This window comes from Lynx rufus, unplaced genomic scaffold, assembly GCF_022079265.1.
Source record: "Lynx rufus isolate CCGP_SWC_20201006 ecotype Redwood Valley unplaced genomic scaffold, mLynRuf1.p SCAF_6, whole genome shotgun sequence".
In the NCBI taxonomy this organism is placed as follows: domain Eukaryota; kingdom Metazoa; phylum Chordata; class Mammalia; order Carnivora; family Felidae; genus Lynx; species Lynx rufus.
This window is the reverse complement of record NW_025814878.1, coordinates 128,426,130-128,440,699: the sequence shown is the minus strand read 5'-3', so window position 1 is coordinate 128,440,699 and position 14,570 is coordinate 128,426,130. Positions and strand designations below refer to the sequence as shown.

General features: G+C 43.7%; 1 protein-coding gene across 3 annotated transcripts in view; it reads right to left on the bottom strand.

The window, feature by feature from the left end:
* GCNT2 (glucosaminyl (N-acetyl) transferase 2 (I blood group)) overlaps positions 1-13,825 on the bottom strand; it is an 83,628-nt gene extending 69,803 nt beyond the window's left edge. Inside the window, exon 1 of one of the 3 annotated variants that reach the window (XM_047101733.1) lies at positions 11,909-13,825. In XM_047101733.1, coding sequence (XP_046957689.1) covers positions 11,909-12,833 — 925 coding nt within the window. In that variant the 5' untranslated portion in view covers positions 12,834-13,825. The remainder of the gene's footprint in view (positions 1-11,908) is intronic. The other 2 variants (XM_047101736.1, XM_047101734.1) reach the window with 2 other exon arrangements.
* Positions 13,826-14,570: the final 745 nt, after the last annotated feature.

The window sequence follows — 14,570 nt, the reverse complement described above, 5'->3', positions numbered from 1 at the left end:
GTAACACAAGAATTAGTATTGGAAGCAGTAGACCGATGTGGCTTTAAACAAACCCCCCTCCTGCTTTTCTTGGTGTTCGAATGACAGTGAACACACCCCAAAATGGAGACCACAGCCATCGGGTGACTCTTGAGAAATGAAAGGAACAAAGACTCAAAGCTGTAGAAACTCTAACCAGGACTCCCGCAAAAACCCTTCTTCTCATTTCTAGAGAAGAGCAAAGATAAGGACATGGACTGAAATAGCCAACAGGGTTTTATTAGAAAGGAAGGAATTGCAGCCATTCAGTTCTTAAAAAGAGGAGGAATTATGGTATGCATAAACCCAGAGAAAAAGGGTCATATCACCGCAACCACGTATTCGAAGAGCGTCTCAATTACAAGGGTTGCTTTACTTACTTTTTAAAGATTTTCTTTTTTTTAAGCGTATTTATTTAAGCAGTCTCTACACCCAACATGGGGCTCGAACTCACGACCAGGGGATCAACATGACTCCACCAGTGGAGCCAGCCAGGTCCCCCGCCATATTTATTTTTTAAAAGAGTCTTAGCCGATTGCTTAGTCAGAGGATTCAAGAGGCAGAAACCCTAACTCTCTGGCCATGCAATGTGTCCTTAACTCAGTGTTGGACAAATTCATCTCTTAATCCACACCATCTTCAAAATGAATTTAACCATCTTGGCTCTGGTACTTCCACGCCAGGTGTCCTTGGGCAAGTACTGCAAATTCTCCATACCTCTGTTTCTCTGTCTATAAAATAGGATTGCAATAATACCAAGATTCAAAGAAATAATGTCCAAAAGGGAGTTCATCCTCTCCGAAGAAGATACACCAAAGGCCACCAAGCACGTGTAAAGGCGTTCAACGTTGTTGTTCGTTTGAGTGGGGCAAACCTACACCGCAGATATAATTTCACACCCTCTAGAATGGTGTAAATAAAAAAGACAGGCGGTAACAAGGGCTGGTGACGCTTTGGAGTAATTGGAACCCTCACCGACCGCCCTTGGGAACGTGAGAGGTTGCACCTGCTTTGGAAACCAGCTTGACAGCTCCTCAAAGTGCCAGAGAGTTACCATATGGATCAGCAATCTCACTCTTGGAATCTATCCAGGAGAAAAGAAAGCACGTGTCTATACAAAGACTCGTTCGGGAATGTTCACAGTAGCATCATTCCTAGGGGCCAAAGGGTGGACACAACCCAAATGTTCTATCAACGGATGAATACACAGAATGTGTTATAACCATATTATGGAATAGTAGGTCGTCCATATAAAGGAGTAAAGTACTGATTCAAAATAGCACACAAAGTAGAAAGGGCCAGACATGACAAAACACATATCATTTGATTTATATTTAATGTCCAAAAAAGGCACACCCAGGCAGACAGAAAAGTGGGGTTTGGGTGTGGAAATAGAAAGTGGCCGTAAATGCACACGAGGTGACGAAAATGATTTAAATTAGGCTGGGGTCATGGTTGCACTTCTCTATAAATATCCTAAAACTCATTGAGTTGAAGACTTGAAATGGGGGAATTTGGTGCTTCGAGGTGCGTGAACCCGATGGCTGAATTGCATACCTCAATTTTGCGATATGTAAACACTGCCTCAAAGAAGCTGTGAATTTAGGGGAAGAGAAAAGGTTATCTGTCCAGTGCCTGACATTGTCAGGACTCATGGCTTCTGGAAAGGCTTTACAGCACCTAAACCCAGGGTTGACAAAGCAGCTGGCAATTTCCATCAGCCTCTTGTAGGCTGTCCAGACATGGACAGTAGGAAACTTCTGGATTTGCCTGAAAGCAACACCCTATTTATTTCGTAGTGACAACATAAGGTGAATTAAATTCAATCTGACACCCAGCTTTGTGTGGGTTGAGGCTGGCAAAAAGGTAAAGCCCTCAGGACCCTCCACGCCTGCATTCCATGAGGCCAGGCAGCTGCTAAAATGACAAAACCAAAGATAAGGGCTATCTATTTGGCAAAAACAGAGCAGCCGGGGCACAGAGGACAAAGGTGGATTCGGCCTGGGGCTGGGGCTTGTCAAAGGTTCACAGCGACCGTACAACTCAGCTCCACCCTTCAAAGAAAATCAGGATTTTTCCAGGCAAAGAAGGGCCCAGGGGAAGATCTGGCATAAAGGCCAAGGGGCCTGTTTGGGGCCTTACAATTACACAGAGAATTCAAGTTGTAGTCAAATATCTTTGACTATATTTTCTGGATATTTTATTTATTTTTTATATAAAGTTTATTTTTAAGAGAGAGAGCACAGGAGGGGCAGAGAGAGAGGAGGAGAGAGGATCCCAAGTGGGCTCCACACTGACAGCACAGAGCACAATGCAGGACTCGAACTCACAAACCCGGAGATTACGGCCTGAGCCGAAGTCAGAAGCTTAACCGGCTAAGCCACCCAGGCGCCCTTATTTTCTGGATATTTTAAAACAAAGCCTCTCAAGGCCAAAATGAGTCTGGCGAATTCCCTTCATTGTTGATTTCACTTTTCCAGACCCAAACTGAAAGGTACAACTTCCATCTCCAAAATGCATAAAGAGGGTAAATTATGCTGACCTTAGCAATCCAATGGCTGAGAACTCCCACAGGCCAACTGCACTCCCAAGAGTGTTTTCCAGCGGATTCAGCATAGGCTTGTCCTTTGGAAAAGGAGATGGGAAGTTGGGGGACAGGACCCTTGCCTTGTGGACCGCTTAACAGCTGAACCAGAAGTGAAAAGAAAATAAACTTTCTGCAAAGCTTAAGAATTGTCGTCATCTGATACCACATTATACCTTTTATGGCTACCATTAACAACTCAGGCAACAACAGATGTTGGTGTGGATGCAGAGAAAGAGGATCTCTTTTGCGTTGTTGGTGGTGATGCAAGCTGGGGCAGCCACTCTGGGAAACAGTGTGGAGGTTCCTCAAAAAACTAAAAATAGAACTACCCTACGACCCAGCAATTGCACTACTAAGCATTTGTCCACGGGACACAGGTGTGCTGTTTCGAAGGGACACATGCACCCCATATTTATAGCAGCACTATCGACAATAGCCAAAGTATGGAAAGAGCCCAGATGTCCATCGGTGGATGAATGGATAAAGGTGTGGTACATATGTACAATGGAGTATTACTCGGCAAGCAAAAAGAATGAAATCTTGCCATTTGCAACTACGTGGATGGAACTGGAGGGTATTATGCTCAGTGAAATTAAGTCAGAGAAAGACAAGTATCCTACGGCTTCACTCATATGAGGACTTTAAGAGACTAAACAGATGAACATAAGGGAAGGGAAGCAAAAATAATACAAAAACAGGGAGGGGGACAAAACAGAAGAGACTCGTAAATATGGAGAACAAACAGAGGGTTACTGGCGGCGGGTGGGGGGAGTGGGAAAGGGGATGGGCTAAAGGGGACACTAAGGGGCACTAAGGAATCTACTCCTGAAATCATTGTTGCACTAGATGCTAACTAATTTGGATGTAAATTTAAAAAATAAAATTAAATTAAGAAACGGAAAAAAAATGTGAAAAAAAAAAAGGATTGTCCTCATCTGTAGAAAATCTTGTATTAGACAAGCTCAACAGGGCTCCTCTGTCCGACTCATCCGCTCCTCAGTCAACATTATACGGGAACTCCGCAGAATGATAAGGCTAGGCACATGTCTCAGTCCTGGTGCCGATCATTGAGTTCACGTTCTCGCATCTGGGGCACGTGTGGTAGGTGGGAGCCTGAGATCCACACATTTAGTTAAAATGCAGGGAGGAGACATTAGAATCCACCCAGGAGTAGAGTTGGTGGGGAGGGTGACTGCCTCGGTGGGGGAGGAAAGGAGAAGGGAAACTTCTCTGAGGAAGTGACATATCAGCTGAATCTTAAGAAGTGCCGAGCACGAACAGGGAGAGTGAAGAACATTCTAGAACAAGCGGATGGTACCCAGCAAGGGTGGAGAGACCATTTGTCTTTGGACCAATCTGGATGACAGAAGCCTAGCAGAGTGGGAGGCTTTCAACCAGTCACGGAACCCTCCTTCCTAATAAGAGGAAAGAGAGACCAACTTCTTAAGGCTCTACACATTTGACATGGCTAAGAAAAGCTACAGCTGGGGGAGCGGGAGGGTCACCGCGTGGGCCACAGACCCCATTTCTAGCAAAATATCCCTGCACCTTCCAAACCAAACGTTCATGGTTTTTGTTTTTTTTTTTTTTTTAATTTGCTTCTTTGTTTGTTGTCACACACAGAAGTTTTGGAATAGTAACACTCAACCTTCAAAAAATCAGTATCTAAGAAGTTAGTCTGTGTCCCCTCTTTTTGAACACCGAGTTCCTACAATGTGCCAGATCCTTCCAACAGGCTGACAAGGAGCCAAGATGTCTGCTTTAAATCCCACCAGCAAATAGCAGCCACCTCTGACTCCCCGGGGTAAACAGATCTTTAGATCATTTATTCAACGCACTTCACAGACCTCTTCAGTCTGGAATGCATTCTAATTGACCCCTGACTCCAGTTCCGTGAGGCCTGATGGCCCTTACTTTTTCTTTCTCTTCAATCGACTTTGATCTTCCTCGGTATAAAATTGAGATGAGTCGCCGAAGAAAGAGATGTCATTTCTGAACATTAAGTATCCATAATATTTTCATTACATTGATTAAGTCCAAATATTAGTATCTTAATTTAATGAAGTTAGGGTCATGTCTCTGGTTCTTCCTCAGAAATCCCAGAAGATGGCATAATTAACAAAGCAAACTTGTTCATGTACATCATCATTATTAGGCCAACCATTTTTGAGAGTAATACTTGGGGCTATGTAAAATGCACATTAATCAACTAAACTACATCGTAGGGCAATTTCTGATTTGCAGAAATTATAATCTTTTTAAAAACTCAAAAAAAAAAAAAGCCAGTCAAAATCTCCAGCGGTCCTTGGTTCCGTTGGGTCATCAGAAGCAAGTAAGCTTGTTATTCCATAACTTATAACATAGAAGACACTGTATTTCTAGGTGCCCTGTTCCTATCAGGGTGAAATTGGCAAGATGACACAGGTCTGAATTATCCTTTTCAGAGAAAAGAACCGGGAAAAAATAGCCTAACTTCATGAGGAAGGATAAATAGAAAATTCAGGAGAGAATATGAACCACAGAACACCCCAAGAACAAATCCATTGATCAGGGAAGGAGGGCAGACAAAAATGCAGCACAGATGGGACCACTCACAGGTTACAAACTACTTCCCCCTGACGTGCCCCCATCTCTTCTGGAGAAAAAAAAACCCTAATACTAGCATTTCCTTGATTATCTACATAAAGGTGAAGTCTGTCACACCATTTATCCTCTTCTCAAGAGACCACATTTCCTTGAAAAGAACCGATTCCCCATTCACCGATTCCCTTTCCTGGAAGCTGACAAAAATTGGTATTTTCTAACAGATACATGAAGAGATTGTTCAAGCTACCTGTAAGGCTTACCTCCCCAAACTTTCCTCCCCCTGAAAGCCCACCCCTTACGCCCAGTGGATCTTGGAAGCTCCGTGAACATAATGCGTTTGAGGAACATGAATTCGGTCTGGGTCTAGAAGATATCAGCCCAGTCACTGGGGCCACAAGCATGAGTTCCCAGGACCATTGTGACTCAGATCCGCTCTTCCCTGACTCAAGAGCTTGGCATCTCAACATCGCATTTCTATCAAGACTGGAACTAAAGAGATCAGTCAATCTCAGATAATGGTAGAGTCAAGCTAGTATGGAATCTACAGCAACAGACCTCCCCTACCAAGGGCATTGGGGTACATGGATGGCACAGAAAACCATCAGCTCTGGTCCATAGGCTGGCTCCAGGGGGAGAGAAAAATGAGAAGCAGGGAGTCTGCCTTCCAGGTCCATGATCTCCAGTTTTCTTCCTTTCTCTGTTTCATCCCCCCAGGCACCATGACATTCCTTTCCTACCCCCACCCCCCACCCCATCTCCAACAAAACCTGCTGTCAGGTTTCTTTTTTTCACTCATTCAGATTTTAATGTGAATTCCAAAGAAACTCCCACGGAATCATATTACGAATGCTCCTTTGTAGCAAGTGAGGCAGAAATCATTGGTCAGTTTTTAAATCTTTAAATCCAGGGAACGTTCGACCAGCGCAACACCCCCTGAAAGTCCCTAACCCAGGCAAAACCACGCAACCCAGGTGAGCAACTCAGAAGTAATTCAGAAGGAAAGTGGAGGTGTCTACAGATGGATCTTTTCCGCAACTGGAAACCATGCCCAGCTATGTCAGAGGATTAAGAGGGTGCCATCTTGTTGCGGACTGGAATAAAGAGAAGAGGTGGGGGAGGAGAGAGTTTAGAGGGGGGCGGGAGATGGAGGTAGAGAGAGGAAGCAGGAAGGGCAGGAAGCCCTGACTTCACAACAGCTTGTGAAATTTATTAGGCAACTTCTTTATTTTTTTAAATTTCTATTTATTGGGGGTGGCGGGTGGGGAGCAATCACTTCAAGACCACACGCGAACCCCCTTTCTGTGCCCCTTTTGTCCTCCTGAGCACCTTCTCCTCTGGACGAGGCACAAGTTCTTCCCTTCTGAGGCTTTCCAGAGGAAACTTACTATATGGACAGGGGGGGGGCCACGTCTCGTTTTGTGCTTTAAGCCACATGACCCGGCCACCCTGGTCACGATGACTGCAGCAACTTGGGACCCAGATGAAGGTCAGTCATCTATAGAGAAGGCCGGGGCACCCTACGAAGTGACGCGAAATGAGAACAAAGATGCTCACCCGTGCCGTTCCCACGTGACGCAAAGCGAGACTCTGGGTGTATCTGAAGGGGACACAGCGAGAAATTGGTGTAAACAGAACGGCACAGACTCTGGCAGCAGAGTGGAAAGACGCAGAAAGTATAAGCCATGGGGCAGGGGGCACCAGAGACGAGTGGAAGCTCTGAGGCAGGGGTAGGAATTTCAGATAAGGAAAAAGAAGCAGGCAAAGCAAAGGAAGGGAACAGGGATGAAGACGCTGGGACACAAGCATGGCTGACTTCTCAACGTTGCTGCGATGGCGTTGCTATCATCCGACCATTTTACCCAGAGTGGGGAGGGCGCCTGGTACATGTACACCCGTTACCGTAGCTCCCAGCCACGTGTCCAAATGATATTTGGGGTATACGGGGTTAAATAGAATATATTACTTAAATTAATGGCACCTGTTGATTTTTCTTGCTCTCTAATGTGGCTGCTGGAAAATCTAAAACTACATTTATGGGGGCACCTAGCTGGCTCAGTCAGTTAGGCGTCCGACTTCGGCTCAGGTCATGATCTCACGGTTCGTGGGTTCGAGCCACCCCTCCCATCGGGCTCTGTGCTGACAGCTCGGAGCCTGGAGCCTGCTTCGGATTCTACATCTCCCGTCTCTCTCTGCCTCTCCCCTCCTCGCTCTCTCTCTCTCTCTCTTAAAAATAAACATTAAAAAATAAAAATAAAATAAAATTACATTTATGGCTCACAGTATATTTCTACTGGGTGGCGTTGCTCTAGTTCCCCATGAGGCCATTTTGTCTGTGAGATTTCTTTCCCCTGACCTATGACTCCTTTGAGAAGCCTAATAAGCCCCCAATCGCTACAGTCAACTACAATAATCTTAAAATGTCCCAAACAACCAACCACCAATTCGTATGTCAACTAGAAGTGCCCTCAAAATAGAACGGACTCAGATTTCCACACAGCAAGAGCAGTAGTTAAACAAGACAGCCACTTAAGTTTTTGGTTCCCTTCCCTCCTCATGACCAAGCACTATACTCAGGCCCGCCCCAGGGAAGGGACACTGGCTTCCAGAAAGGATCCGACATACACATAAGACAGAAACGACTTCAAGGGCTCACTCCTCTACATTTTTGAAAAGCATGGAGCAGCACATTTGTTTTCCATTGTTTCACTGATCTGTAACTGCTAACCAGAGGCGTAAAAGTCCATTTCCAACAGATAAATCAGGTTGAGAAGCTGGGGCGTCTGATTAGAATCCTCCTTTAGAATCGCAGACCCTCGGAGTGGAAAAGACAAGCCATCTTGTCTAACACTTGATAAATGAGGCGCCTTTACAGCATTTCTCCTTCTCTGTGTCTCCATGTCCCTTGGGCTTGTGCACCACTGAGGAAACTACCTATTCTAATCCCAGACCAATGGGTTTTTATATCTCCCACCACTAACCCTGGATTCTTCTCCCAAATGCACAAATCTTTTCATTATGTGAGGATAGCGATTCTTCTTCAAATCTTTTTCAGATCGAATATGCTTTTTGTTTGTCTCGGTCCTCTGTAGAGAAAAAATGGGGTTTGGCCTCTTTCCAAAGCTATCTTTGGAAGCTGCTTTGTCAATGCCTCCCTTAAAGCATGGTGATTACACCTGAACAGTCTGCATCATACTTGATCCTAGCAACATGTAAGAGAGAAGTGGGGCTTTTACCTCCTTCATTCTGGACACTGAATTCCACATAGACAACTATATGGTCATGACTCCCCCACCACACTTTCTTGAGTCCTGATTTCTTTTATCTCTACAACGTCACGTCTTCCAGCTTTTGGAAAACCACATTTTAAAAAGCATTCTATGTGATATCACCTCACACCTGCTAGAATGGCTGTTTATCAAAGGACAAGAAATACCAAGTCTTGACGAGGATGTGGAGAAAAGGGAACCTTCTTGTACTGTCGGTAAGACTGTAAGTTGGTGCAGCCACCAGGGAAAACAATATGGAGGTTCCTCCAAAAATTAAAAATAAAACTATCCTATGATCCAGCAATCCACTTCTAGATATTTATCTGAAAAAAACAAAAACACTAAATGAAAAAGATATGGCAGTCCATGTTCACTGCAGCATTATTTACGATAGCCAAGACATGGAAACAACCTAAGTATCCGTAAGTGGGTGCATGGACAAATAAATAAATGTCGTCGAGGTCCATCCATGTTGTCACGAATGGCAAGATGTCATTCTTTTCTATTTTTTTATGGCTGAGTAACATTTACATATAAAAATATATATTTAAATATATATTTAATGTATATAAAATATATTTATAATACATAGATTATATTTATATATTAATATATTTAAATATACGTTATATTTTTATGTAAATATATGAATAATATATAAACAATATAGTTATTACTTATATATATTTATATATTATATAAAAATATAAATAACATATTTTTAAATATATATTTAAATTTTTATATATATTAGTATTTTTTTATATATAAATGTTACTCAGCCATAAAAAAAATAGAAAAGAAAGAAATCTTGCCATTCTTGACAACATGGATGGACCTTGAAGACATTATGCTAAATGAAGTAAGTCAGACAAAGAAAGACAAATACCATATAATCTTACTTATATGTGGAATCTGGAAAAAACAACACCACCCCCACCAAGACAACAGTCACAGATACAGAGACCAGATTTATGGTTTCCAGAGATGGGGGCGGGGGGGCGGGTAGGCAAAATGGGTAAAGGTGGTCAAAAGTTGCAAACTTCCAGTTTTAAAATAAATAAGTTTGGAGCGTGTTCAGCATGGTGACTGTGGTTAATGACAGCATTTTGTATTGTGGGGGCCAAGGACAGTCCACTTCAAAATGTGCCATTTTGGCATTTTGATTATTTTGAATAAAAGTTACTTAAGAAAGAGTCAGTGCAAAAACAACATCCTGACCCTCCCCTCTCCCCTTTGTGTCCAGAAAGCAGGAAGTAAATCTCCCATGTGAAAGCTACTTTCCCTGTATCAGGAGATGAAGACACATCCTTATCAACAGAGGTAGGAAATTCAGAGCTGAGAAGAATACATAAACAAACCTTGGTACTTCTATTAATTCACTACCTCAGCCCAAATCCTGTTTAGAATTTCTTACTGATTGAAGCTCCCCAAAATAAGTTTTATTTGTCCTGTCAATTCCTCACAGATTTATTGTCTCTTTGTCTAAAATGGATAAAAGCTGGATGCCCTCGTCATTTCTCTGGGTCTCACTTTCATTACTGGGTCTCTTCATGCCGTAATTAAATTTTGGGTTTTTTTTCCCCCCTTCCCATTAATTCCTCTCATGTCAAATGAATTTTTAGACCAGCCAGAAGAACTTCGAAGAGAAGAGGTAAATTTTTTCCTCTCTGACAATATATTTGAAAATTGCTATTCAGAAAGCTCTTAAAAGTTCTCATCACACATACAAACAAGTTCTCATCATGGGAAAAATAAAATTTATAGTGGTAACCATTTTGCAATATCTACAAACAGTAAGCCATGCTTTACAGCCGAAACTAATAGGTTATATATCAATTATACCTCAATTAAAAATAAATCTTAGGGGCACCTGGGTGGCTCAGTTGGTTAAGTGTCTGACTTCGGCTCAGGTCGTGATCTCACGGTTCGTGAGTTCAAACCCCACATCAGGCTCTGTGCCGACAGCTCAGAGCCTGGAGCCTGCTTCGGACTCTGTGTCTCCTTCTCTCTCTGCCCCTCCCCCGCTCACACTCTGTCTCTGTCTCTCAAAACTAAATAAACATTGAAAAAAATTTTTCTTTTAAATAAAAATTTTAAAAAATCTTAAAAATAAATAAAGAGGTTGTTTTCAAGTGGTTGGGGAGAAAAAACAGGTTTCTAGGTCTATGAAGTTTTGTATAACAACATCTAAAACAGGCACCTGGTTCGCAGCCCTGGGCATCTCTGAGAATTACCTGGACACGGAATGAATGAACACTTAAGGCAAGGTCCACCCAGGTGGTCAGGCCCTTTGGGAAATGGTACTTGGCCTTAATGAAGCAACAAGCTCAAGAAACCGTGAATCTGATCATCATATTGATTCCAGTTGCTTTTCCCTTGGCTGTGAATCTGAATTCCTATTTTGATTTGAACTAGCAGGACTGAATCAGTTCAGTGTAAACAACTTAAGATCATTCAACTCATTTAGAACGTGGACCAAAGGGAAGGTACCGTTAATTTAGTAACCACGGAGAGCTAATTGAAATCAAGTTAAAGGAATACCAGGCTTACGAGACCTGGTTTATACAATTGGCAGGATCGCGTGCTAGCTGGGTACCTTGAGCACATTCATGCAATCACATTCCTTTAAGGCCCTCTAAATGTCTGGTTTGATTCCAGGAAAGAACTTGCAAATAAAAATTTTTGAAGTCGTCCCCTGCTCCCATGTTGAAAGGATGGGAATTTGCAACAGGAGCAAAAGTATTATTAAAATGTCCGAGGGCGCCTGGGTGGCTCAGTTGGTTAGGCGACTGACTTCGGCTCAGGTCACGATCTCACAGTTTGTGAGTTCCAGCCCCGCGTCGGGCTCTGTGCCGACAGCTCAGAGCCTGGAGCCTGCTTCGGATTCTGTGTCTCCCCCTCTCTCTGCCCCCTCCCCTGCTCACACTCCGTGTCTGTCTGTCAATAATAAATACACGTTAAAAATTAAAAAAAAAAAAAAAGTGTCCGAACTGCCATTCAAATTTACTTTATGAGCTTTACTCCCGATTGTAAATAACATCACCCTTAAAGGAGAATTGGGTTTGATCTTTTATAGGCACAGCCAGCTTTCCCCTCAACCCTTTGCCCTGTCTCGAGACTGCCACACACATTTGAAGTGAGTCTACGGATCCAAAAAGGCAGCGAGGCATAGCAGCAAAATCAAGTCAGACGGTTGAGCTCTAGCTCTGCCCTGCTCATCACTGTGTCTCAGTTTCCTCAACTGTGGCATGGAGATGAGTCGGATCATGAGTTACATCTGGGAGCAGAACTGCTGGAAAGATTTTTTGATTAACATTTAAAACGGTAACGGTCTTCCCCATTCAACATTTTTGGTTTTTTTTTTTTTACTATTTTTGAAAGCGGTTTATTCAGTACGGATCGTGCAACGTTTACTCACAAGAACAAAAGTTAAGAGACACATACGTACCTGGAATCCTATTGAGCGTCACCCAGAAATGTTCATCGGGGCTATAGGTGTCCTTGGACCAGGAAAGCAAGTCGAGTGCGTGCTGATCTTGGAGGACAAAGTTGGCGAATTCCCTCGTGAGGGCCACATAGGCAGTGCCGAAGTAAATGGTCATGTTGTGGGGAGGTGGAGGTTTTAATTTTGTCGTTTTAATCACGTAGGAGTTTTTTTGGTGTAATAGCTCTTGGTGGACATATTTAGTCCGTCCGATAGCATGACTGGGGGGCAGCACCCCCGGGGTAATGTTTTTCCCTTTAAATCCTTTCAGATACTGAACTATCTCCTTGTTGGTTTTCAGGGGGAAATCTTGCCCACACATGTTGATGGCGTACCTCCATGGCACCTCGGAGGCCGCAAGATCTTTGATGCAGTTCAGATCGGCCTGGAGCCTGGAAATCCCCCCATAGACCACTGGCTCCATTTTAGAAGCCAGAAAAGCATTTGGGAAGCAGTTTAGTAATTGCTTCACCGCATTTTTAAATGTGTCCGTCGCCTTTTCATCCACGTGAACACAGTAGACGTTTTGGGGCATGTAAATCGCCCTAAAGAGTCTCTCAAAAGTGCCAAAGTCTTTGTGGATGGTCACTGTGTAAGCCAAAGGGAACCCCGCTTCTTCCTTAGAGAGCGTTTCTGTTATATAGTGACTTTGAGCCACGTAGTCATAGCAGGTAGATTCACGGAGGGTAGTTTTCAGGGCATTCTCTGTTGGGTAAAAAACCTTCCCCTTAAAAATCTGATGACAGACTTCTGCTAACAGCGAGGCATTGGACAGAGATGCCCTCAGAAAACGCTTATCCTCCCTTAACTCGTTCTTATAAACAAATACAAAGATCAGGGCCATGATAAGAGACACACTAAAAAGACAATGCTTCGAAGAGACCATCATTCAAAGCCAGAAAGTGAGTAAACGCCTCTTGAGATCGGATCAGAGTGTAGATATATTTAACTTACATTGCCTCCGGAATCCATAAATCATCCTCTGGGGACTCGCAATTCTGATCGACTGCTCTGGGCCCTTCCAGGCGACGGTTTTGTCCTTTTTCTTTCTTCCTTTCCGGCTCATTCGCGGCTGTGTTTCATTTCAACCTCTCTATGACACATTTCTGAAGTAGCTCCTGGGGACATCTGCTCTGCTCTCTCTCCGGTGAACCTGCCACCTGTTACCACACGAAAACCAGCCGCCTCGGGAAGATTCTGATTCTGATGTGTCCCCCCGTCCCCACATTAAAATCACCGAAGGGTGAGGTCACCATTCTGCAAGTGATCCCTCTAAGATTTCTACCGTAGCTTCTTCTCCCGGCCAAAGGTTGCCCACTATGTCAGCTCCCCAACTTCCTGTTAATCATTGCGTTCAACTGACTGACTTTGTTTGCTTAAACAGCACTGCCAAGTTAAAAGCTTCAGCTCTAAGCATGTGAACACTGCCTGGAGAGACGCTCTGTCAATAAATATTTAGTGCTTAAAAATTAATTGCTTAACCCTGTCTTTTTCCACACACACACCCTCCTCCCTATATTGGCCGGCTGCTGAGCCAAATTCTTTCCAGGGCTTAATTTTCTCTGCGGCGAGGTGAGGTCCTTTAAAAGGTACATTAGCAAACTTACGTCACCGCCTAACTTACTACACAAAGCGACTGGGGGGACTTGGTGAATAAAGGTTAATTAAGAAAAAAAAAGCCACCCCCAAAAGGAACAGCTGTGGTCACCCAGAAATTGTGTAAAGGCTAAAACTGAAGTTAGTGAAATGTCAGGTTGATTTCACACCCGGCCCAAGTTGGGTACCCTTGGAGTAGACTGACCCCGAGAGGTAGGAGAGAAAGGTTGTCTCGGTCTGGGAGGTTCCAGAACTCAAGGAGAGAGGCTTTACAAACGTACGAGCGCTTCCAAAGGAATATCCCTGCGTAAAAAAAATGAATTTTACCGCCTTCATAGATCAGTCATGAGATAACATATAAAGAGTTCATGGCCACGCCCAGCGACACCCAGGGCTGCAGAGAGGAGAGGGAACAAAAGCCCCCTCCCCCGTCATGAGTCAAGAAAATGACACAATCATCACTTCTCCTTTGCAACCTTTTTTACACTTCCCTTATTCTTTGCTCCGTGAGTCTATGCCAGCTAGATGATCTGTCAAAGACAGCATGGATCACTTTTACTTTATTTGGTAGCTTGATGCATGTGGCGGTGAGAGCATGCTGCGCCCACTCACAGAAGTTAGCGCTGCACTCACATCTCTCTTGTCTGTTTCTGGCTCCCACCATTGTCTGCCCGGGCTAGACGATCAAATATTTATTGATCGAGAGAGCTCTAGTTTTCATTTCCCTTGTTTCCCTGATCACATTAGTGTGAGATTCCAAGTATTAAGGATTTCTCATCTTTGTGTATGTACACGTGGGTACAGCCGACGTCTCTATTTTCTCAATGCATCTTCGTTATAAATACCACATAATAGGGGCGCCTGGGTGGCTCAGTCGGTTAAGCGCCCAACTTCGGCTCGGGTCACGATCGCACTGCCGGTGGGTTCAAGCCCCGCATCGGGCTCTGTGCTGACAGCTCAGAGCCTGGAGCCTGCTTTGGGTTCTGTATCTCCCTCTCTGTCTCTTAAAAATAAATAAACATTAAAAAAA